We start from the raw sequence: 26361 nt of genomic DNA, 5'->3' as shown, positions 1-26361 counted from the left end.
AATCTAGGAGTAAAAATGACTATAGCAAAAACTAAGTTTAAAATTAAATATGAGCTAAAAATACAAATATTATGCTAAAATGATTAAAAAGGGACAAAATATAAAAATATACAAAAAGTTGTAAAAAGTACAATTTTTATAAAAATATTATTTTTTATATTATTTATTTAATAAAACTACTAATTTTACAATTTAATAAAACTAATTAAAACTAAATACATAAATTAAATAAAAAGTAAAAGTAAAAATAAAACTAATAATAATAATAATAATAATTAGGGTTAAATAATAATTATAATTAATAATAACCCGTAATTAATGCAGGATTAGGGTTTTTTGTCGCCTGTCAGAAAGACTCCGCGAGTCGCGGCATTTATTGCATCAAACCCCGCGAGTCGCGGGGTTCCAGAATTCAGCTGACAGGTTTGAATTTTTTTACGCGTTTTTCTTTATTTATTTTTTTTTTTTATTTTCTGTTTTCTGTTTTTAAATAAATAAAAGATTTTAAAATAAAACTTATATTTTTATAAACTAAAATAAAAATAAAGAAACTTATAAAACTTAAATATTTAACAAAATCTTAAAAATACATATATTTTTGTTTTTCTTTTTATATTTTTGAATAATTAAAACGTATTTTTACAAAAATGAATTTTTAATAAAAGTAAACTAAAAATCTCTTTTTTTTTTTATATTAGCGTTGCGCTTCCGGCTTTTAAGATAGTCCCCGGCAGCGGCGCCAAAAATACTTGATGTTATGCGAGGTGTATATAAAATAGCTTTATATTTTACTAGGAAAAACTATTAAATACGATACAATTTTACACAAGATATTTATTTATTTATAGAATGGATATACTTAAACCTTGCTACAACACTTATAGGCAGTGTACCTAATCGTACAGTAGTGTAGTTTTTAGTAAGTCCGGTTCGTTCCACAGGGAAATCTTTAAACAAAGCGTAACGCTATATTAGTTTACTTTTATAAAAATACAAACATATATATAAGTAATATTATTATTATAAAGGGGGGTTTTTACCGTTTAATGACCGGTTTGTCGATTTATATTTTAAGCGAAGCGTATAGTAAATGATGATATTTAAATAACAATAAAATAAATAACAATAATTAAAATGACAATAAATAAAAGTACGAGAAAAAAAAATGAAATAAAATATATTATGCTTATTTAAACTTCCGTAATCATGATGTTTGACGTGTTGATTTTAGTTTTATGCCCATGGGTTAATTGTCCTTTGTCCTGGATTATTTAATCTGTCCGTCTGGTTTTTGTCCATAACAGTCCATCAGTCATAAATATAAAGTGCGAGTGTCCTCGTCAAATTATTATTATACCCGAAGTTAAATATTCCAACTAATTGGGGATTCGAATTGTAACAAGGTTTTAATACTTTGTTTAATGAATACACCAGGTTATCGACTGCGTGTAAACCAAGGTTTTACTACTTTGTTAACAATTACACCAATTACCCTTGAATGTAATTTCACCCCTGTTTTAATTATTCTAGTGGCTATTAATCCATTCCCGTGTCCGGTTAAATGAACGATTATTCGTACATATAAATACCCCGCCCATCGTGTCTGATCGAGTGTATATGGTAATTTATAGGGACGCCCAATTGTAAATCTTTATATTAACATTAACAAACTATCATTTAGTTAAACAAATATAAAGCCCATTAATAGCCCATAGTCTAATTTCCACAAGTGTCGTTCTTTTGTCCAAACCCCAATTATGGTACAAAGCCCGATTACCCAATTTTAGTAATTAGCCCAACATCATGATTACTTCGTTTTAAATAAGCATAATAATAACTTAGCTACGAGACATTAATATAAAAAGGTTGAACATAACTTACAATGATTAAAAATAGCGTAGCGTTACACGGACAGAATTTCGACTTACACCCTTACAACATTCGCTAACATACCCTTATTATTAGAATTATAATTAAAATTAAAATTAAAATATAAATTATATATATATATATATCGTATAGATAGAGAGATGAGAGAAATAGAATATGAAATTTTGATCAGAATTCGGTTTGCTTTATAGGGATTTGTGATTTTTGGGGCTCCGCGACTCGCGGTGAATTTTGCCTTCAAACCCCGCGAGTCGCGGAGATTGCAATTACAGCTCACATCTTTTGGAGTCTTTCTTGCCGACGGATTTTATATATAAATATAAAATATAAATAATTAATATAATTATTTATATATTATATTATATTCTTGTGCATAGTAGACTTGTAATTTTTAGTCCGTTGCGTCGAGCGTTAAGAGTTGACTCTGGTCCCGGTTCCGGATTTTCGAACGTCCTTGCGTACAATTTTATATTTTGTACTTTGCGTTTTGAATCTTGTACTCTTGTAATTTCGAGACGTTTCTTATCAATAATTGGAACCTTTTTGATTGTCTTTTGTACTTTTGAGCTTTTTGGTCGTTTGCGTCTTCAATTCGTCGAATCTGTCTTTTGTCTTCACCTTTTATTATTTAAACGAATATCACTTGTAAATAGAACAATTGCAACTAAAAGCTTGTCTTTCTTGAGGAATAATGCTATGAAATATATGTTAGTTTTTAGCATTATCAATACGATATTTCAAATGCTCTAAGCTCAATCACCCATTTGCAAAGTCTTCCAGATATCGTAGGTGTGCTCAAAACATTCTTAACCGGCAAATCAGTTAAGACATGTATTGGATGACCCTGAAAGTATCTGCACAACCTTCTTGACGTCAAAACTAACGCGTAAATAAATTTTTCAATCGGCGCATAATTTATTTCACTTCCCGCAAGCGCCTTGCTAACGAAATAAACTGGCTTTTGGATCTTGTTCCTTTCCGCAACAAGTACTTAGCCAAATGCTTCATTCGCAACCGATATATAAAGGTACAATATTTCGCCATCAACAGGCTCGATCAATGTAGGCAATGTAGCAAGCAATTGCTTCGTCTCCTGAAATGCCTTATCTGCTTCTTCAGTCCATACAAAGTTCTTCTGCTTCAAACAACCTTTAAGAGTGCGAAAGAAAGGCAACTGTATTTCCGCGGCTTTTGAAAGAAATCTGGTTAAAGCCGCGATTTTTCCGGTTAAACTTTGTACTTCTTTAACGGTTTTAGGCGCGGTCATGTTTTCGATTGCAGCAATTTTCTTAGGATTTGCTTGTATACCCTGCTCAGTGACATAATATCCTAGAAACTTGCCTTCCCTTTCCCCGAAACTGCATTTAGACGGATTCAATTTCATGTTGATTTTTCGCAAACTTTCAAATGTTTCTTTCATATCAACCAAAATATTTTCTTGCGTTTCGCTTTTAACAACAAGATCATCAACATAAGCCTCCAGATTACGGCCTATCTGTCCTTCAAACGCTTTATCAATTAATCGCTGATAAGTTGCTCCCGCATTTTTAAGGTCAAAAGGCATTTTAATATAACAATAAATGCCTTTTCCGGTATGGAAGTATCTGATGGTATCCTTTTGCAGCATCTAAAAAACACTTGTAAGGATAGGCGTGCAAAGATTCCACCTTAAGATCAATTTCAGGAAGTGGATAGTTATCTTTTGGACAAGCTTTGTTTATGTCTTTGAAGTCTATACACATCCTCCACGAACCATCAGGTTTTTTCACCAAAACAGGGTTCGCAACTCATGTTTGATATTTCACTTCGCGCAATATTCATGCATTAACTAATTTAGCAACTTCCGCAGATAACCACTTCATGCGATCTGGAGCCATTCCTCTGCGCTTTTGCACAATAGGTTTTAACGTCGGATTAGCATTTAATCTATGTTCTGCAACGTTACGCGGAACCCCAGTCATATCTTGCTCAATCCAAGCAAATACATTCATATACGCAACAAGCAATTGCACAATCTTCCTTCGTATTTCCGCATTCAATTCAGCTCCAATTTTAATTTTTTGATCAACATACTTAGGATTCACAACGACCATATTATCTTCTTCAATTTTATGCGCAACAACTGTGTCTTGCGTGCTTATAGCCGCATAAATTGGTGGCATAGTCATAGAATTTATTGTTGCCACACGTTTGCAAGTAGTGAATTTAACCATTCCGTGTATTGTAGATGGCACTATGCCAAGCTTTCGCAACGCAGATCTTCCCAATAACATGTTATAACGCGAGGCAGCGCGTATAACATAAAAATCTAACTGCGTTTGCCTTGTCAACTTCACCTCTATTTCGTCGCACAATTCAATTTTTAATGATAATTGCCCCATGGGCCAGGCAGATTCACCCGCAAAACCAGATAAAGATATCGCGGTTGGCTTTAGCTCTGCTTTGATACATTCTGGTAGTTGACGAAAGCATTGCTCGTATATCAAATCTATACTACTACCAGTATCAACATGTATTTTCATAATTGTGATCCCCGTATTTGCGATTTAACACGATATGACTAATGGCATGTCATTCATTTCGCGATTTTGCGCAAATGGAAATGTAATAGGCGCGAATTGCCATTTTTCAAACACTTCTACTGCTTTTCGCTTTTTGAATCCTTTTTTCTTGTGTATTGTACTTATTATTCTCGCATCTTGCACTTTTTTCAGTTCTTTTGGCAAACTTTTGTTTAAACAGGTGTCACGTGCTTTATGCACCTTCAAATTCATATTTACAACTTTCTTAGTAGCCAAAAGCTTTTGTCGCCTCGTCATTTCGCTTTGCACACAACTATTGTTACACGAATTGCATATTCCTGCAACATAATGAAGAAAATAACACGATTAGAATTAGAAAATGAGTTTAATAGCTCGATTATAACGAACGCAAATTTCTCATTTCAATTCTATTCGCGTCCTACGGATGGCGCCAATTGATCAATCCTAGATCATCCTATTAAGGTTAATCAAGGATTGAGTGCAATGAGGGGATATAATGGATGTCGATTATGGTTTTGGGACCTTATTGTCATATTTCGTTAAGTGCTAAACGATCAACAACCATGTCCCGGTCTTCGCAAATTACCTTAACCAAACAATGATCAAGTCTCGGGCAAAGTCACGAGAGAGATCAATATGGCTAGAGCAATTCTTCCAGAATCAACAACCTAAAATGAGAGGCCAAGCTCCCTATTTATAGGTTCAGGAGTTACGCGGAAGTAAGATGTGCGGGCACTTAGGTATTCCGTACAAACACTGCGAGAATCCTTCGCACTCTTTAATATTCTGCGTAATCCTACCGCGTTCATTAGGAATTTACCGCGGTTTAGCTGTCTTGTGTTTTTGCCTTTAAATGGTCTTCCGCACTCAAAATATACATATACATAAGTATGTATATGATCAATTATCTGATTCATTTATTCGTTCTTATTTTTGTGTGTTTCTTTCCGGTGAAACCCTAGGCTGATTATAGATCATCTGTTATGACCTTTGCATTCTGATTCATCTTGTATTTGTGGATGTGAGATTTTGTAATCTTGAATCGTGTAAACTGAAGGTTTATTCGTGAGTATTGAACATCTGTGATTGAAGATTTTGATTTCTGGTGTTCGATTTACTTTACAGATGAACTCCCTGTAAATTCTGTTTTTTTTTTTTTAAGAAATAATTTTGCATTTTTCTATAAATTTGGTTGGTTTTTATTGGAGGAAAAAAAAAAAAAAAAAAAAAAAACGGAACAACCACACACATGCATCAAACCAGACTAACAAAACTACACACGAACCAAACCATGAATATGTTTGACTGCATTAGTTAAGGAACTCAAAAGGCAAAGACTTTATCACCTGTGCCACCATGAATCTGTAATCATCGAAACTAATCAACCAGAATTGCACTAAATCCAAAAGAGTGAATTTACATAGTGGAATCAAGTTAAACAAATCCATATGCATTGACAATACATTAACGTTGAAAGCCTTAAACACTTGTTAAAACTTAAAAGTAGAATCTAAAGAAAGTCCTAAATAAGTAAATAGATATATAATAATTTATGCATCATTCAAGTTGAAAGACAAGTGAAGAATCCAAACAAACCACATTCTTTCAAAAGAACCATTAAAGCTTTTTAACATTTACCCAGCAAGCGTTTTCGTCCAATCAAACGTCTACAGCTTGATTTGCTCATACTTTCCTCTTCACTATCTTCACTGTCCAACACGATTACTTCTTCAGAATCACACAATCCTTCTACTTGTTCCAAACCATCTTTATCATTACACTTTACACCAACAACCTTTGAAGCACTTGAATTCAAAACTTCAGTATTTACACTCACATTCATGTTATGATTCTTATGTTTTTCTTCCAGTACCTGGAGTGGCTTTCGTGAAAGTTTTAGACCACTTGAATTTACACCGTTTTCCCTTGGCTTGCCTTTGTAACATTGATTAGTCTGTGGTGCATTTGATATGTTATCTCCGCCTGAATCCCTGTTACCTTTATTACCGTTATCTCTATTCTGGGCTAAACCTAAAAAGCCGAAAGCTGGTCTTTTTCCTGTCAAACCTAGCTTCTTTCGTTTCGGGTTATTTATGCAACTTTTTTCAATTGGTTTCTTTTGAACCTCTGGATCAGTTTGTGCCTTAACCTCCGGTTTGAATAGCAAGTTCTCTTTTTGTGGGTCGAGAGGCATCGGTTCATAACTTTTATTGGTGGAATTCGAGACCACCGGCTGTGTGTTGGCAGAAATTGATAGTTTCTTTGAACAAATGGCTGGTAGTTTGTTATGTTGATCATGATCAGAGTTTATCATGGTTGAAACATGATTTTTACTATGGTCAAATCGCATGTCTTTAGAATCTTGTTTTGGTTTTTGAGTCTGCGACGGGCCACTTAAGGTGTTTGAAGTTAACTCATTCATCACCATATCACCCTCCCTTGTCTTTGATGCTAAAGCATCCAGTGACAACTTTTTACTGGTGACTGATGGTTTTTTTATCCCCAAATCAGCGTCCGTTGTGTTTGATCTTGAGGCATTTAGTGATAACTTCCTACCTATCCCTGAAAGTTTTTTAGTCCGCACATCATTCTCATTTGTCTTTGATCCTGAACCATTCAACGACAACTTTCTACTTATCCCTGGAACATTTTTAAGGCCTACTGTATGCTCTTGTATATCGGTTTTTGGCACTGCTTGTGCATCGTCTTCTGTCTGCAAGTAGTACAATTTAGATAATTAACAAAACTATAGAAATCTAATAAAATCATAGTCCATCTGTTTCATTAATCATTAGTACGTGCAGTTCTAATGATACATACCATGCCTAAATCTGTGATAACTTGACATTTATCATGATCTTGACTTTCACTAGACTTGACATTCTTCATCCCAACATCGTTTTGTCTCGTGTTTGATTCAGAAGAATCCAATGACAACTTTTTACTGATCCCTGAAAGATTTTTAACACCTACAGCATACTCATGCATATCAGTTTTCACCGATTCTTGTGCTCTGTCTTCTGTCTGCAAAACATAAAACTACCAAGCTAAAACAACGATGCACTTCTTATATAGTCATTTTCCATACACTATTGTACTCTACTTGTACTATTTCGAAGACTTATAAAGCAGTACATACATACCATTCCTAAATCTGTGATAACTTGACGTATATCATGATCTGGACTTTCATTAGACCTGACATCCTTCATCCCAGCATCACTCTGCCTTGTATTTGATCCAGAAGCATCCATTGACAACTTGTTACTGATCCCTGAAATCTTTTTAATGCCTAAAGCATTTTTATGCATATCAATTTTCACTAATTCTGGCGCTTTGTCTTCTGTCTGCATAAATTGAAATTAAACAGCTTACAAAACAATGCACTTCTCATATTATCATTCTTCATACAATATTGTACTAGTATGAGATTAAAGACTTAATATAAAGCAACGCATACATACCATGCTTGAATCTTGGAGAATTTGACTCCTACCATTATCTGGACTAGCATCAGACCTTGCATATTTTTCGGTCATGGATCGTGCCTTTTGGTCGAAAACTTGTTTGTTGTATTTATACTCCTTGCTCTGATTACAATAAAAACACACCGTTTACTTGTGGCACCAGGTTTATCATTAAAACATTGATGCTAAATTAGTTGTGACATATTTACTCACAGCTTCACACATTAGCCCGTCATCAGGGTTGGGTTCACTCAGTAATAGCCCAATGCTTGTTAGAACAGTTGAAATGTTTAAAGACGGTTGCCATGCACCCTGGCTCAATATCATATAACAAATTCAGACAATCCTAAAAATCAAATAATACGCTCAAATCTTAAATTAGCAAGATTCCTTTAAGTAAGATGACATAAAACCAGACAAAAATACTTACCTTTGGAGGAAGGTTAAGAATATCGAGACAGATTCTTCCTCCTGTATCGATATTCGGATGGTATATGGGCGTAGCAAATGTAACAATCGGTGGCTGAAAAGGATACCTACATATACACCCACAAATCATTCACGCAGCTCACTCAGACATAACATCGAACACTTGGTCTGCATAACATAATTAAACAAATAACAATAACAAAAAAGGTCGAATATCAAATACATCACCTTTCAGGTATTTGAATCTTAATCTTGAAAATCCCCTTTTCGTAAACAGTTCCTTCAGGTCCTTCAATTTCTGTTACACAATAAAAAAAAAAAAGTTAAATACATTAATTAAATGTCGAATATTGATACAGTTGTGCTTAAACTTACGGGCATCAATTGCGGTGAGGGAGAAGGAAGAGAGATCGGAAGTGGGAGAGAGGTGAGGGAAAGAAGCCCCATGGGGTGGATCGGTCAGAAGAAGTTTGAGTTCTTTTTGCATTCGGAGATTCAGTCTTGCGGCCTGTGCCATTGCGGTGGTGATCGTTTCAAAACTTTTTCGGTGATTGTTTTGTTGAAATTTTGTGTGTTCGATTTGAAAATTTTGGAGTTTGAAATTCGAGTTTTTGTTGCGCGGGTGAATTTAAGACTTTTGATACTGATGAAAATACAGAAGACTCATACAGTCATACCGAGTACATAGAAAGTGTTATATATTTTATAAATTAATTAAAATTAAAATGTTTCATGAAATTAACAAATAATTTGGTGATATCTTAAAAAGAACAAATGAAAAAAAAAAAAAAAAAAGATTAATTTGTTATTTAGATGTCCCACCCTACAATATTTTAGATTGATGATATTTACAATATTTTTTTGTTAATGTATCTATATCTATATAGTCATATAAAGCTCTAAAATGATAATGTTATCATTAAGTTAATTACTCTTTACTTTTCATAATGATGATGTAATAATTATATATTAATTTAATTAAAATAATAATACGAAATCTTTTATAAAAGGAAATATTAATCTCTCATAAATTATAATTTTAATTTTCTAAAAAAAATTAAAAGATATTTATTATTACTAATAATTATTATTATTATTAAAAATATAAATATAAATACTCAACTTTGAGCGAACTTTATTATTATTATTATTTACTTTTCATATAATAATAATTATTAGATTATTAATATTCAAATATGAATTTTTTTTACGAAATTAATTACGTTATACATGTATGCGAAAATACATGTCTATATATATTTGTAAAAATAACGACGAGCTTCTTAGTTAAATGGGTCATTAAAATAAATGAGTTTAGCATTTACATTCACTTAATACCTAAAATATGTCATTAAATTATTTCGTTTAAACAAACCCGTGATTTCACGGGTCTTTTCACTAGTAAGATAATAAATATTAAATCTATGCATAAGCATGGTATAGACAACTTGTGTTTGCCTTTAAAAAAAATTGAGAAAATTGCGCGGATAGTCCTTGTGGTTTGTAGCACCCAGCGTGGATAGACAAAGTTGGTGATTTGAGCGTTGATAGTCCTTGTGACTTAAAAGTAGAGCAACGATAGCCCACTTCACTAACACTATTAACCTTTTCCGTTAAAACTTAATCATGTGTCAAGCATGTGAGGGTAAATTCGTCATTTGCACGTATTTTCTCTTAAATATATTTATATTTAATGAACAAATATTAATATACATATAAATTAAATATAAATAAATTAAATATTTATATTTAAACCCAATTAAATTCCATTTCTTCGTCTAAATCTAAATCTTTCTTAACATTCTACCTAATCTGCAGATTTTATCTTTCTACCTAAATCTTTCTTATCTTTCTTCAAAATCTAAATCTTTTCAACCCAATTAAATACCTTAATGTACTTGCAGATCTTATATTTCTACCTAATCATAAAAGATTCAACAATTTACAACTTCAGATTCAACAAATTGGAGAAATTTATTAATGCGGAGATGTTATAAATCATGTCGTTGATCCGTTTGCAAAATCTCATATCTTCATTCGAAGATTTGAGATCAAATTCGAAGAGTCAAAGTTCGAACTAACAAAGTCAACCGATTTGAGTTTGCTCAAATTCGAAGTATAGATGTCTTTTCTGGATGAGATTATGATTCGTGAAGGTTATGATGTTGATTTTCAACAGATTTTATGAAGAAAATTGATCGATAAAACACTCTGGATCTCAACATCAATTTTCATCTTCATCTTCATAGTCACGCAACTGTTCATCAAGAATTTTGGAATTTGTTGATGTTTTTGGCAGTGAATCCTTCACAAAAAGTGTTAATCGCTGCTATAGGAGTGTTGTATAATCGATTTTGAGAGTTGGGTCAATTTCTTAGAAGATACTTGGTTCCTGTAAGCAAGAAGTGAATGTTCTGAATACTTGGGTCAATTTCATAGAAGATACATGGGCTATTCAGCGTGCTAATATTGAGCCCAAGGAGAAACAAATCACGTATCTTATGTTAATTTGTAATGTAATTCACGTATGAGGTATACATTTATATTATATCTTTATATAATATAGCAATAATTATATTAATTGAGAAATTGTCACGACTGCATTATGTTATCTTGTTATCTTGTTATCTTGTTACAGGAGGGATTGAAGCCTTCAGTCGAACGTATCGAGAAATATGTAGAGAATTTGAAGAGCTTAAGTGGAGGGTAATTAATTTACATGTCGGCACTGCATTTATATTTTAGAATGTTTGATAACTTGAATTTTGATTTGTGTATTTAAGATGTATGAATTTTGAGACAGTGTAGATGTGGTTTAGATTACAGATCTGAAAAAAAAAAGCATGAAATACATGAAGAATGATGAAGGGTATGAAATGGGGTAGAAGGTACGCAAAATGACGAATTTACCCTCACATGCTTGGCACATGATCAGTTTTAACGAAAAAAGGTTAACAGTGTTAGTGAAGTGGGCTATCGTTGCTCCACTTTTAAGTCACAAGGACTATCCACGCTCAAATCATCAACTTTATCTATCCATGCTGGGTGCTACAAACCACAGGGACTATCCGCGCAATTTTCTCAAAAAAATTGTATAGACAACTTGTATAGACAAATAATGTATTTACGATTATAATACTCCGTATATTGATTTTGGAATTGGGAAATGGTGTAGTGGTGTACCTCCCATAATTTTATATAGTAGGTGGTTCATAAATTTTATACTCCGTATGTAACTTTGAGAGTTACACCTTTAGTTAAAGGAAGGATTATGTGTCAACATAAGTACGGAGTAATTCTTACTTTTGGCGTATGATGTTGTTTGTAATTCCTTGTTGACTAACAAAAACATAATTTGTTTGAACATCTGGTGACATGTAAAAAGTAAAACTCAACCACTACACTAAAAGCCCAACTCTTAAAAGAAAAATATGTTTAAAACAAACAAGCAAGCAAGCTATCATATTGCTTCTTTGTCTAATTGCGTAGTAGATATGGTAAGTTTCTTTTTTTTTTTTTTTTTTTTGAAAGGCAAGTAGGATATATAAATAAAGGAAAATTACACGATACGGACTAGCAAGAACCTAGCAAAACAAGCACGAGACAACACCCGACGACAACTCTACTAAAAAGTCACATCAATTACAGACTCGAAACGATTACCGACTCGAAACACGACAAGACATGAGACTATGTATCCGACTCCGAGGACGCACAAGAAGAGCAGCATGAGCAGCAATCAGTTTCATCCTCGTCCTCACACGAATGCTTCATCACATTATCAATGAAAAGCCTATCATGCCAGCGAAAGGATTCCCGACGGCGACAACGTTTCAAATTAGCTCTTCTCCACACATGCTTAATGAAATGACTTTTAATTAGGGGTTGAAATTTTTTTCCCCTAACACGAAAACGAGCAACAGCTGTAGATGATGGGTAAGTGATAACCTCACTCGAGTCGGCATAATCCCTGTCATCTAAACAAGAATCAGCCGATATAACATTTTCATCCACATTTGAAGTAGGATCCGGCCTGTTTGGAGATACACAACCCACCTTAGGATCATTTATGGTAAGTTTCTTTATACGAAGTAATTTGTACTTGATCATAATGATTCATGTTCTAATTCTTGTATCTAATTACCTTAGATATCTTGCACTGGACAGTCGATTACATCTTTGATCGTACGGTCACTGCTAAGGTTGATTGCAGACTTGCAGTAATCGTGGAAGAACCAGCAGCGTCGGTCACAACCATGCTCCAAAGAAGTGGTATTCTTCCTCAAAACACAATTCTTGATAGGTTCGTTCAACGTAATGTGTTTCTTGATGACAACAATCTTTTCTTTAATTTTATCGTTACCTTCTTGAGATGTTTATGGTAGAAATGTATTATAGTTTGGTTTGTAATGTTAACCACGGTACTATGATGTTATCACTTAGGTTCGATCGGATGAAATTGCCGTATCATATGTGATAAAATTGTTTTAGTTATTATTATCAAATATATATATATATATATATATATATATATATATATATATATATATATATATATATATATATATATATATATATATATATATATATATATATATAGTGGTAGGATAAAGTGGAGAAGTAACCAATCGGGGAGAAGCGGGGGGAAGCAAAAACTTTTTTTTTTTTTTTCGTTTTTTGAAAAAACTTTGTTCACGAACATTATAGATGGGATGAAAATATGAACATTTAGTAGAGACACTTTGTGATAAATGTTTTTATTTTGGCGGGAAAACGCTCGAAGAAGTAATATATAACAATTTTCGTATTTTTCGAGCGTATGTTGAGGTTTTAGATATTAGGGTTTGGATATTAGGGTTCAGATATTAGGGTTGGCGGTATCGAGGTCACCCTTACAACCTTGAGGTTGAGGGTTCGAGTCCTGTTTAGGACAATTCGTGGTGTATATATTCGAGTTAGATTTAGGTGGGTGTGTGAGTTTGCCTTTCAAAAAAAAAAAAGATATTAGGGTTTATAGGGTTTAGATATTAGGGTTTAGAAATTAAGGGTTTAGGGTTTAGATTTAGGGTTTAGATTTAGGATTTAGATTGAGTTTTTAACACGAACGGTTTAGAGTTTAGGGTTTAGGGTTTAGGGTTTGGTGTTTTGGGTTTATGGAATAAACCCAAAACACCAAACCCTAAACCCTAAATCCTAAACCCTAAACTCTAAATTGGGCTAAATTTTACTTCACAAAACATGAAGAAAAAAAACGTTAACATTCTTTACGGACAATATTATCTTGAATGTTATTTTTGTCGATCGTTTTCCCGCCAAAATAATAATATTCATCACGAAGTATCTTTTCTAAATGTTCTTATTTTCATCCAATCTATAATGTTCGTGAACAAAGTTTTTTCAAAAAACGAATTTTTTTTTTTTGCTTTTCCCGCTTCCCCCCGATTGGTTACTTCCCCATTGATCCTGCCCATATATATATATATATATATATATATATATATATATATATATATATATATATATATATATATATATATAGTGAACCAATCCATGGATAAACACTAAATGGGGTACAAACTGGATAAGTGAATATGGGCCTCACATTTTAGAAATCCTAATTTTATATTAAAAAACGCGGAAGGGTATTTTGGTCATTTTTATAATTTATTTTTCCATAGCTTTTTTCACTGTAATAAAAGAAATGAAAATAAAAGACTCCATTCATGCACTATCACTATCACGTTCATCATCGTCATTTATCAAAATTCATACTTTCAAAAGATGATTCCTACAACAAATTGAAGTTACATTCATGATCTTAACACTAATCCTAAACTACGTTCATCGCCAATTTCAATTTACATCAAAAAATTTAAAGAGTTTGATCTCGAGTTCATGTTTCATTCGAAAACTTCACAAATCGAGGAATCTTAGGATGAAATGAGCATAGATCTGGATTCATTATCACTTGTTTGTACTTCGTGATTCATCGATTCAGATTGAAGTCATGGAAATTGCAGATTCCAAGTCAAAAGTCGCCGGAGATCAAATCGAGATGGTAAAGTTAGGGTTTCGGGATCAGATTCGGAGTATCAAACGTCTGACGATGAAGTTAATTTGAATAAAAATGATTCTATTGATGTTGTGAAATACATATTGAATGAGTTCCCTGCTGTAGCTAATGATTTGGAGCAGGTAAGAATTTCTGCTAGTTTATTTTATGGTGTTATTTGTCTCTAAATAATTGATACGGAGTACTTACTAAATTTAAGTATCATGACATGGACTTCAGGTTAGGCAAAAAAGTGTTATGATTATAATGAACAACCACATTTTAAGTTATCGTGTTTGATAAATATCATCTAATTTGCACTATATTAAAAGATGGCATTAATTCTATAGAAGAGAGCAATATAAGAAGTTTAATTGGCTCATTGTGCTAGGAAGTTTGTTTTTTAGAATTAAAATGTTAAATAATATATTTTGAAATATCCATTTAGCCATCCAAAGTAGTTTTATAAAAGTGACTAAGATGCCTTTCTTCTGTTGTTGTAGTCCTCATATCTTAAGATAATACAATTTCAGTTCCAGATCAAAAGTAAGAACTGTTAATTATGAATAAATCGTCATTTTGTTCTGCTTGTTAAGTGATGTCTGCTACAATGTAATTTTTTTTTTACCAGGTTACATATTTTTGTGTCCAACAACTACTAATCGAATTTCATACAATCCTTTTTCTCCATAAGTTGATGGTTTGTGAACATTGATGTTGGATAAATGGGTCAAAATGGCAACCTTTGATTGATAATTTGTTCTGGTAACTATATGAATAACATGGTTGGCTTGTATGACACTTGATGAATGTTAGATCTGTTGGAGTCTTGGATAAATATGTGGCTTTCTTTATCTTTTACCATTTCATGGAGATTATCTTAAATTTTGTCTTCATCGTTGCTCGGTAAAATTAACTATTACTGTTTCTGTACCCCATAACAGTTGGTAAAGGATCTTGAGCTGTTTGCACATCATGCTGGCAGAAAGTCTGTGAATATAAACAACGTCATTATATCTGGTATGCATATCAATCCATGTTTAAAGTTAAGGTGACAATTTTGACCCGTTCACTTTTAACTGAGCCACTTTGGACTGTGTTTTATGTTTAAATGGGTTGATGGGTTAAGCTAATATAACAGGTCAATCAATGCGTTAATTTTCATTCAAAAATGTAATCAAATTTGTAAAAGAACACAGAAAATTTGCTTTGGGTTGTCTTTTAGTGTTTGAATGTCAGTCAATGGACTCAACCCATATTTACAAGCACTTAAAAGAACTGTATGACCTGTTATCTATCTTTCACCTTTAATCTAAAGCTTTATCATTCATCATCTACTTTTATCATTCATTTGATATTTTTATCAATTATCGGGTATTTTGATGAATGATAAATGCTTGATGAATGATACTGTTTTTGATAAATGAGAAGTGTTTGATGAATGATAGCATTATGATGAATGATAACCGTATTTTGATAAAAGATAAGTGTTTTTTATATGAATGAAAACAATTAGATGAATGATAATTGTTTGATAATTGGGCATTTGGTCTAGTGGTATGATTCTCGCTTTCAGTGCGGGAGGTCCCGAGTTCAATTCTCGAAATGCCCTATTAGTGGAAGGACATGCATATTCCATAACTGCAGTTCTTAACAGACCTTCATCTCTCAATGCGCTCAACACTGATATGGTTCGATTTCTTCACTATATAAATATATTTTTTCGTTTTTATTTGTATGCGTAGTTGTGTTAGATTCTTTCTAATATCAATTAAAATATTGTTTGGGTCAAATATATATAATTGTTTATAGTTTATATCACCATGTTCCTGCTGTATTTTTCTTAGGGGTTTTTATGATTGACTGCTATTATGTAGACTAATCCATAATATTTTACTATGTAGACTCAGGACCTTCATCCTTTCATTAAGTTTTAACTATCAAAATAATTACTTTTATTAGGACTTTAGGTTTCTATTTTTATTTTTTTATGTTGTTAATGATATTTCACTATATACTATCGTTCACTGCTCATTTTTGTCATTCATCTAGTTTTTTTTTTATCATTATTCACCTCATTTTTTAGCAAATCTTTTATCATTCATTATATCCTTTTTTATCCTTTATTAAATTTTTTTTTTATCATTGACCCCCTTTTTTTTTATCATGCATCACCTAATTTTTATCATTCATCACCTCCTATTTATCATTCATCACCTCCTTTTTATCATTCATCTTCTTTTTTTATCATTCATCACATTATTTTGTCATTCTTCGCTTATCATTCATCAGCTATCTTTATCATTCACTGGTATTTTTATCATTCATCGAATATTTTTATCATTCATCGGGTACTTTTTATCATTCATCACTTCTTTTATCATTCATCAGCTACTTTTATCATTCATTTGGTATTTTTATCAATTATCGGGTATTTTGATGAATGATAAATGCTTGATGAATTATATTGTTTGATGAATGAGAAGTGTTTGATGAATGATAACATTATGATGAATGATAAACGTATTCTGATAAAAGATAAGTGTTTTTTATATGAATGACAACAATTAGATAAATGATAATTGTTTGATAATTGGGCATTTGGTCTAGTGGTATGATTCTCGCTTTCGGTGCGAGAGGTCCCGAGTTCGATTCTCGGAATGCCTTTTTTTTTTATAAAACTAATCATATTATATCATCTATTTGAAATTCCACTACTTTTGTAATTATATTAAAATGTTTGATGATATAAAATATTTAAATGCAAGATAATCATTTTGTGATGAATGATTAATGTTTTCTTATGAATAATAACCGATATTTAAAAATGATAACTATTTGACGAAAAATAATTTAGATGAATGATAATTTTTCCTAATGAATGATAAATGTTTGATGAATGATAATTGTCTGATGAAATGATAACTATTTGATGAATGATAATTGTTTTCCGATGAATGTTAAATGTTTTTCGATGAATGATAATTATTTTTCAATGAATGATAAATGCTTTTCGATGAATGATAAATGTTTTTCGATGAATGATAAACGTTTTTCGATGAATGATAAATGTTTGATGAATGATAAATATTTTTCGATGAATGATATTTGTCTGATTATAATTGTTTTTTGATGAATGATAAACATTTTTCGATAAATGATAGATTTTTTTTCTGATGGTTGGTGGTGGTGGTTGGTTGTGGTGGTTAGTGGTGGTGGTTGGTTGGTGGGTGGTGGTGGTTGGTGGGTGATGGTGGTGGGTGGTGGTGGGTGGTGGTTGATGGTGGTAGTTGGTGGTGGTGGTGGTGGTGCTTGGTGGTGGGTGATGGTGGTTGGTGGTGGTGGGTGGTGGAGTTGATTGATAGTGCTGGTTGGTGATGGTGGTGGTTGCTAGTGGTGGTGGTTGGAGGTGATGGGTGGTGGTGGTTGATGGTTGATGGTGGTGGGTGGTAGTCGTGGTGGTTGGTGGTGGGGGTTGGTAGTAGTGGTGGTGGGTGGTGGCGGTGGCGGGTGGTGGTGGTGGTAGATGGTGGTGGTGGTGGTGGTGGTTGGTGGTGGTGGGGGTGATGGTGGTGGGTGATGGTTGGTGGTGATGGTTGGTGGTGGTGGTTGGTGGTGGTGGTTGGTGGTGGTGGTAGTTGGTGCTGGTGGTGGTTGATGGTGGTGGGTGGTGGTGGTTGGTGGTGATGGTGGTGGGTGGTGGTGGTGGTGGTGGTGGTTGGTGGAGGTGGTGGTGTTGGTGGTGGTGGTTGTTGATGGTGGTGGGTGGTGGTTGGTGGTGATGGTTGGTTGGGGTTGGTGGTGGTGGTTGGTGGTGGGTGGTGGTTGGTGGTGATGGTTGGTGGGGGTTGGTGGTGGGTGTGGTAGGTGGTGGTGGTGGTTGGTGAGGGTGGTTGGTGGTGGTTGGTGGTGGTAGGTGGTGGTGGGTGGTGGTGGTGGTAGGTGGTGGTGGGTGGTGGTGGCGGTAGGTGGTGGTGGTGGGTGATGGTGGTGGGTGGCGGTTGGTGGTGGCGGTGTGGTGACGGTTGGTGGTGGTGGGTGGTGGTGCTGGGGGTGGGTGGTTGGTGGTGATTTGTGGTGGAGGGTGGTGGTTGGTAGTGGTGGGTGGTGGTGATGGTGGGTTGTGGGTGGTGGGTGGGTGGTGGTGGGTGGTGGTTGTGGTGATGGGTGATGGGTGGTGGTGGGTGGTGGGTGGTGGTAGTTGTTGTTGGTGGTGGTGGTGATTGGTGGTGGGTGGTGGTGGTTGGTGGTGGTGGTTGGTGGTGGTGGGTGGTTAGTGGTGGGTGGTGGTGGTTGGTGAGTGGTGGTGGTGGGTGGTGGGTGGTGGTGGTGGTGGTGGGTGGTGGTGGTGGTTGGTGGTGGTAGTGGTTGGTGGTCGTGGTGGGTGGTGGTGGCGGTTGGTGGTGGTGGTTGTTGGTGGTGGCGGTTGGTGGTGGTGGTTGTTGGTGGTGGTGGTGGTGGTGGTGGGTGGTGGTGGTTGGTGGTGGTGGGGGGTGGTTGGTGGGGGTGGTGGTGGTGGGTGGTTGGTGGTGGGGGTGGGGGTGGTGGTGGTGGTGGGTGGTGGTGGGGGTGGGGGTGGTGGTGGTGGTGGGTGTTGATGGTTGGTGGTGGTTGGTGGTGGTGGGTGGTGATGAAGGTGGTTGATAATATGTTAACTTTTGTATAATTAAATTTTATTAATTATAATTATTAAATGACCTTTTTACCCTTCTATGCATTTTAAGCTAAATTGAAATTTTATGATATTTTGTGGTCCATATTTGCTTATTCAGTTTGTACTCATTTTAAGCTTAGCTACGGATATATATATATATATATATATATATATATATATATATATATATATATATATATATATATATATATATATATATATATATATAGCAGAGGGATTAAATGAGAACCAATTTTGCATTGAGAACTCTGAGAACTCACAAATTCGAGCAAAAATTGGGACGCGGCCGAACAAAAAAATTGATAGTCGAACAATTTTTAATTTTTAGTTATTAGATGCATTGTTTCTTGGTTCTACATTTTTATGTAGAACATGATGTAGAACATGATGTTCTACACTTGTTTTACATCAATTTTCATCAAATTAAGTTAGAGTTTAGATTTATGGTTTAGGGTTTAGATTTTAGGGTTTAGGGGTTTAGATTTAGGGTTTAGAATGAGTTTTTTACACGAACGATCGTAAACCCGAAAACCCTAAACCCTAAACTCTAAACTCTAAATCCTAAACTCTAAATCGGGCTAAATAAAAAAAAAATTGATTTTTGAAAAAAAACAGGTGAAATTCGAACAAAAAAAAGAAATTCGAACCAATTTTCGTTCTACAATTTTGTAGAACCGAACCAAAATTTTGTATAACACAATAAAAATTCAGGCGGGCGAAATTTTTTTCCCAAATTCGAATGAATTTGCGTTCTACAATTTTGTAGAATCCAACAGAAAATGTAGAACATGCATCTAAATTATTGCTCGACTCACATTTTTTTGTTCGGCCGTCAAATTTTTTGTTCGACTTCCTCTGTTTTTGTTCGCTCGCCGGTTCTCAGGGTTCTCACACCAATTGGGTTCTCACCGGATCCTCTCCATATATATATATATATATATATATATATATATATATATATATATATATATATATATATATATATATATATATATATATATATATAAACAACCACTATAAAAGACTTGTTTAGTATTCAATATCAACATATATACTACACAATTTCATGTTTCTTCAATACATATAAATGTTAAGCGTGAGATTATTTTTAACTGTGAGTGACAGAAATGCACCACATAACTGTATAAGACTAATATACAATTAGTTGGGGTAGTGTTTGATATCATCACATTATCACAAAACGTTACATGTTTAAACTAGTAGCATATTTTAAAGTGATTAGTGAAGTGGTCGGAAACACACACACACACACACAAAGTTCGATTAGAGCACATACATTCAAGTAAAAAAAATCACTCTTCTAGATATACTGTACATGAATAACCATATTAAAAATACTCGTATAAAAAAAAAAAGATTAAAAAAAACATCATAAAATGACCAACTAGTTGGGGTTCTGATATCCTCACAAAAGTTATCGAATTCGAACATCACTAGCACACGAAGACCAAGACCAGGAAATGAACAATAATGATCATATAATAATCTGTTAAACCATGTACATTTAAGTAAAAATACTCGTACTTATATATATAGACTTGAAAAACTTGATGATGCATATCTCATGATTGGTGTCGGTAAGCATAGTAAATTATTTTGTGGCTGAGACTCCTCATAGTTCAGACACGACGACGCAATGACTAGAAACGGAACTATAAATGGTTGCCTCAAAATCACCGAGTTATAACACATATTGATATACATAGATAGTGGCGAAAGTTAGTAGCAGTTAATGGGGTACCGCCCCACATGTGAAAACATTCTAGGGATAATTTACTTTACGCTATTCGCCCCTAAGTTATTATTTTCGCCCTCATATTAAGATTTTCAAGTTCCGCCATTGTACATGTACACAAGTAGTTTTTACATCACGTTGTGATTTCACTTTTTTTATTAAATGGACTACTTCAGAAACTACCATAACCAGAAGCAATGCAATCAAGGACTAGTTTGGGACTTAAAAAAGCAATTAAGGACTGTTTTTGCAGAAAAGAAATGGGAGGGACTAAATGCCCTAATTTGAACAAACACGGGACGATTTGGGTAATTTTATCTAAATTAAATTTGACTCTGTATTTTAATTTGTATATTTTCATACTACTATTAAATAAATATCCTCGATTTTAAGCTCTTGACTACTCATAAAAAGTTAATACTCTCAATTTTCTGCACCAACCCAAGTAACTTTGTCTCATTTCATTCACTCAGAATACCACACACCAACCATCTCACCCCTCACAATGACCCCTTTTTTCCTACCTAGATATGATATATCCAACTGTGATATTATATGTCCCATTTCTACCAAGTCCATAACACTATAGTACCACATATTTCCCCTTCATATCAATCATCAATTAAAAACTAACACAAAATCACACACTTAAACAAAAATATGAAGGGCACATCAAATTTGATAATGTGGCTAACTATAGTTTTAGTGATCAGTTTAGCCATGGTTTTAGGCCTAGTTTTTCTACTCTTAGCTGAACTATATTGTTCACCTTTCTTTTGTCGCCGCCTCTGCCGCCGTCAGTTCACAACTACCAATGCTGCCACTGTTGTTGTTAGCTTCGACGAGCCCAACACACCACTATAGAGGATCTAGACTATACTAGACTCACTACACCAACACTTTGACGTTGGTTAGCCTTTAATTTTATAAATCCTTAGTGCACAATGTACTTAGGCGACAGTGTCGACCATATATCTTTAGGCGGTATAACCGACCATGTATTACTTAGGCGGCAGAGCCGACCATATAATAAGAACAACAAAAGTGCACTAAGAACTTAAACACAAACTAAGGCTTGATCGGGAAACTTAACAAAAACACTTATATTAAATTACAATTACAATATTACTTACAAGCTTTCTCTTCTCTACTTTCGCTAACTCACACTCTTCTTCTCTTCTTCACAACTCACTTCTTATTTCACTCTCACAACTTCACACAACACAAATGAAATCTCCTCCCATATTTATACTACTCCATGGAACATTCTAGAACCTAGATATTTCCATGGATATATAAATATCTAGATATTTCTACAACCTACAAATATCTGGATTTTTCTTTTACATTTCAATTTCTAGATTTTTCTCTCATATTCTAATATCTAGATATTTTCTTATACATATTAATATCTAGATATTTTACCCATATACATTTACTAATTCCATATTATTCTAAATTTGCATTGTATTTTAACACTCCCCCTCAATGCAAATTTTCTTCCAACGATGTCTTGCAGACCATTCCAAGTGCTTCTCTGAATTTTGTAAACTTCGGTTTACTTAGGCTCTTGGTGAATATATCTGCTACCTGTTCATCTGTCTTTGTTGGCACCATCTTGATCTCCCCTTCAAGGACCTTCTCGCGAACATAGTGATAGTGTACTTCTATATGTTTTGTTCTTGCGTGAAAGACTGGATTCTCTGCTAGACGTATAGCTGATAGGTTATCGCAGAAAAGCTCTACTTGATAGTCTGTTGATTGATGAAGATTTTCCATTAGTTGTTTCAACCATGTAATTTCTTGTGTTGCTGACGATGCCGATCGATATTCTGCTTCAGTGCTTGACAAGGATACTGTTGGTTGTCTCTTGCTGCACCATGATATTACTCCTGATCCAAGACTAAACATGTATCCAGTTGTTGACCGTCGTGTATCATAGTCTCCAGCGTAATCGGCGTCACAATATCCAGTCACGTGACATTCTTTTGTTTTCTTGTACAAAATGCCAAAGTTAATAGTGCCTTTAACATACCTTAAGATGCGTCGTACAACATCAAGGTGAGGCTTCTTCGGATTGCTCATGTATCGACTAACCACTCCAACTGCATAAGATATGTCTGGCCAGCTTAGTATGAGATAAATAAGACTTCCGACCATCTTTCGATACATGGTAACATCTTGAAGACTTTTTCCTTCATCTGCACGTAGTTTTTTATTCGGATCCATCGGAGTTGAGATAGGTTTGCAATTAAGCATTCCGTACTTTTGTAAAAGATCTCGCGCATATTTCTGTTGTCCCAGAAATAATCCTTCTCTTTTCTGCTCTATTTCGAGTCCAAGAAAATGTTTGAGTTCTCCAAGCTCCTTCATATGAAATCTGATAGACAGATTCTCTCTTGTTATTTGAATCTCCTCATAGTGATCTCCCGTGATGATTAAGTCATCCACATATACTAGCACTATGGCTAGTTTTCCTTGATCTTGTTTCACAAATAAACTAGAATCTGAAGGAGCAACTGTGAAACCACTTTTTACTAAAAACTCGCCAATCTTCCCGTACCAAGCTCTTGGAGCCTGCTTCAAGCCGTATAGTGCTTTCTTTAATTTGCAGACATGGTCAGGATGGGACTTGTTCTCAAAGCCTCTTGGTTGCTCCATATAAATTTCTTTGTCAAGTTCTCCATGTAAGAAAGCGTTCTTGACATCCATCTGCCACAGCTTCCAAGATTTGCTAGCGGCTAAAGCTAGTAGAGCTCGAATTGTTGTGATCTTCGCCACTGGACTAAACGTTTCTTCATAATCCAGCCCATATTGTTGAGAAAAACCTCTAGCAACAAGTCGAGCTTTATACCTTTCAATGGAGCCATCTGATCGAGTCTTCACCTTGTAAACCCATTTACAAGAGATTGGTTTTACATCTTTTGGCTTTGGAACTAAACTCCATGTCTGGTTTTCTTTTAGTGCATTAATTTCTTCTTCCATCGCTTTCTGCCATTCTTGACTTTGTGCTGCTTCTTCATAAGTGGAAGGCTCAATATGTATTAATTCATACCTCGGATTAGGTTGCCTCGGCCTTGTTGATCTCCGTAATTCTTGCACATGCTCCTCGGCATCCATTTGGCTTGGACGAACCTCTTCGAATGTAGATTGATGTACCCCAGTTTTCCATGGACTTGTTTCCTTAGAGTACGATCCATCTCCTTCTTTAATTGGATCCGATATGTGCTCTTTATGTTCTTCTTTCTCTTCTGGAACTTCTTCTAATCCATGAGATTCTGGAAGCTCTATCTTTTGAGGTGACCACCATGAAGAAGCTTCATCAAATACCACATTTCTTGAAGTATGACACTTCCCAGTATTTGGATCACAACATCTCCATCCTTTTCTTGATTCATCATAACCGACAAAAATGCACCGAATTGCCTTCTTATCAAATTTGCTTCGTAGATGATCTGGTACGAAGACGTAGCATACACATCCAAAAACCTTGAGATGGTTGACGGTTGGCTTGATCTTCCATAATCTTTCATATGGTGAAATATATCCCAACTTTGTTTGTGGGAGTCTGTTAATCACGTATGAAGCCGTCCACATACATTCGGCCCAAAATTTTCCTGGTACATTCTTACCATGAAGCATACTTCGACAGGTTTCAGCAAGATGACGATTCTTACGTTCTGCCACTCCATTCTGTTGTGGAGTATTAGGGCAAGTTAATTGCCTTCTGATCTTGTGCTTCTTAAGATAGATATTGAACTCGGTTGATAAATATTCTCCTCCATTATCTGTGCGTAAGCATCGAATCTTAGTATTGAGCTCACTTTCTACCTTGTTCTTGAACTCTTTAAACTTCAGAAAAGTCTCCGACTTCTCCTTCATGAAGTAAACCCACACATATCTTGAGAAGTCATCAATGAATGTCACCATATATTTCATACCTCCAAGTGATGTTTGTTTCACTGGGCCGAAAACATCTGAGTGTATGAGCTCTAGTGGTGTCTTGGACTGATGCGCTGACTCCTTGAATGGCAATTGGTGAGCTTTGCCAAATTGACATCCAGCACATATTGTATCTGTTCGGATATCAATTTGAGGAAGCCCATTTACTATGCGTTTTACCATCATCTCCTTTAACTTGTTGTAGCCCACATGCCCAAGACGTTCATGCCAAAGATCAGCCGTCTCATTTTTTCGAGTCTTATCCACATAAGCTGTTTCAGCAGATAATACATAGACCGATTCTACTCTTCTTCCATGCATAACTGGATTGCCAACCACCTTTACTCTCTTGAATACGGACACATCTTCTGGTCCAAAGAGCACATAGTTCCCTTCTGCTGTCAATTATGGTACTGACAGTAAATTCTTCTTTAGGCCAGGGACAAGATACACCTTCTCGAGTTGGAGCTTATGAGAGTCGCCTTCATTTGGAATTATTGTCTTTCCAATGTGAGAAATAGACAACCTTGAATTGTCGGCTGTCAACACGACTCTCTTTCCTTTGTAATCCTCCATTTCTTGCAGCTTCGTCTCATCATTGGTCATATGATTTGAGCACCCAGAATCAATGATCCAATCATCTTTGTAGTTTATTTTTGACTTTAAGGTTGCTGCAAGAGCTTGATCATCCATGTCAGCTTCAACGGAGAGTCCTGCTTCTGCATCCCATGTTTCCTCATTAATGGTTGCTTCAAATGTGACCTCTTTCTTCTCATCTCTTGCGGCGGCCACATTTCCTTCGAAAGTTCGCCTTCTGGGGAATCTACATTCTCGAGCAAAATGACCCTTCTTGCCACAATTGAAGCATTCACCATTCTTTCTCTTATCATTTTCCCCGTATTGTTGGCGATGATCTCTTCTTCCTTGTTGAGCTCCCCCTGAAGCGTTGCCTTTTGATTTTGGGTGACCCTTCCACCCATATGTCTTACTTTCTTTCATCGCCTCTTGTCTTCGAGATGTTGCTTTCTTTTTATTGGTGAAGAGTGCATCTTCTCCGTCTTTTACGGTTACTTCATTCATCTGCTTGGCTAATGCCTCTTGATTTGCCAATAGATTCTCCAGCTCTATTAATGATGGTTGAGTAGGCCATCCTCTCACAGCGGCTATAAATCCATTATACTCGGATCTTAAGCCGTTGATGATAATTCTCTTCATCCTTGCATCACTCACTTTCTCTTCAGGAGCAAGTTGAGATATCTCACGGCAAATTGATTTCACCTTGGTGAAATACTGAGAAATAGACAGACTTCCTTGTGAGATACTCGCGAGCTCATTTTCCAAGAGCTGGAGGCGTTGTGTCACTGCCAGCAACTATTTCCCATAAATCCTGTCCTTGTAGGTAGGATTCTATGCAAGTCCTCCAATAACCATAGTTGTGGTTATTGAGACTCTTGATTCCACTGCTCGTACTTGCAAGATCTGCCATCATGACGTCCAACGTCCAATAAGCTTGGTCCCTGACCGATGAGCTTTCACAGTTCCTAACTGTGCTCCGACAGAATCTTCCTTAGAGCCTTGGTGAAAACAAGCCGATGTAAACGTCCAAC

General features: G+C 35.1%; 2 protein-coding genes and 1 non-coding gene across 3 annotated transcripts; 1 reads left to right on the top strand and 2 right to left on the bottom strand.

Moving 5' to 3' along the window:
- Positions 1-3707: 3707 nt before the first annotated feature.
- On the bottom strand, positions 3708-4412 carry LOC139871458 (uncharacterized). Its single transcript, XM_071859168.1, has one exon. The coding sequence runs from the start codon at positions 4410-4412 to the stop codon at positions 3708-3710; it is 705 nt and encodes a 234-aa protein (XP_071715269.1).
- A 1503-nt stretch (positions 4413-5915) lies between these two features.
- Positions 5916-8962, bottom strand: LOC139872903 (uncharacterized). Its single transcript, XM_071860840.1, has 8 exons — positions 8705-8962; positions 8558-8627; positions 8331-8436; positions 8114-8212; positions 7898-8023; positions 7577-7780; positions 7254-7457; positions 5916-7146 (listed from the first exon to the last, which is right to left on the bottom strand). Exons 1-8 carry the CDS (start codon positions 8844-8846, stop codon positions 6061-6063), a joined length of 2037 nt encoding a protein of 678 aa, XP_071716941.1. The 5' UTR covers positions 8847-8962; the 3' UTR covers positions 5916-6060.
- An 8014-nt stretch (positions 8963-16976) lies between these two features.
- On the top strand, positions 16977-17048 carry TRNAR-UCG (transfer RNA arginine (anticodon UCG)). Its single transcript has one exon. It is a non-coding gene; the product is annotated as a tRNA-Arg (tRNA).
- Positions 17049-26361: the final 9313 nt, after the last annotated feature.

Source organism: Rutidosis leptorrhynchoides, chromosome 10 (assembly GCF_046630445.1).
Source record: "Rutidosis leptorrhynchoides isolate AG116_Rl617_1_P2 chromosome 10, CSIRO_AGI_Rlap_v1, whole genome shotgun sequence".
NCBI classification, from domain to species: domain Eukaryota; kingdom Viridiplantae; phylum Streptophyta; class Magnoliopsida; order Asterales; family Asteraceae; genus Rutidosis; species Rutidosis leptorrhynchoides.
The sequence above is the reverse complement of the archived record's forward strand: the minus strand, read 5'-3'. Positions and strand labels throughout refer to the sequence as shown.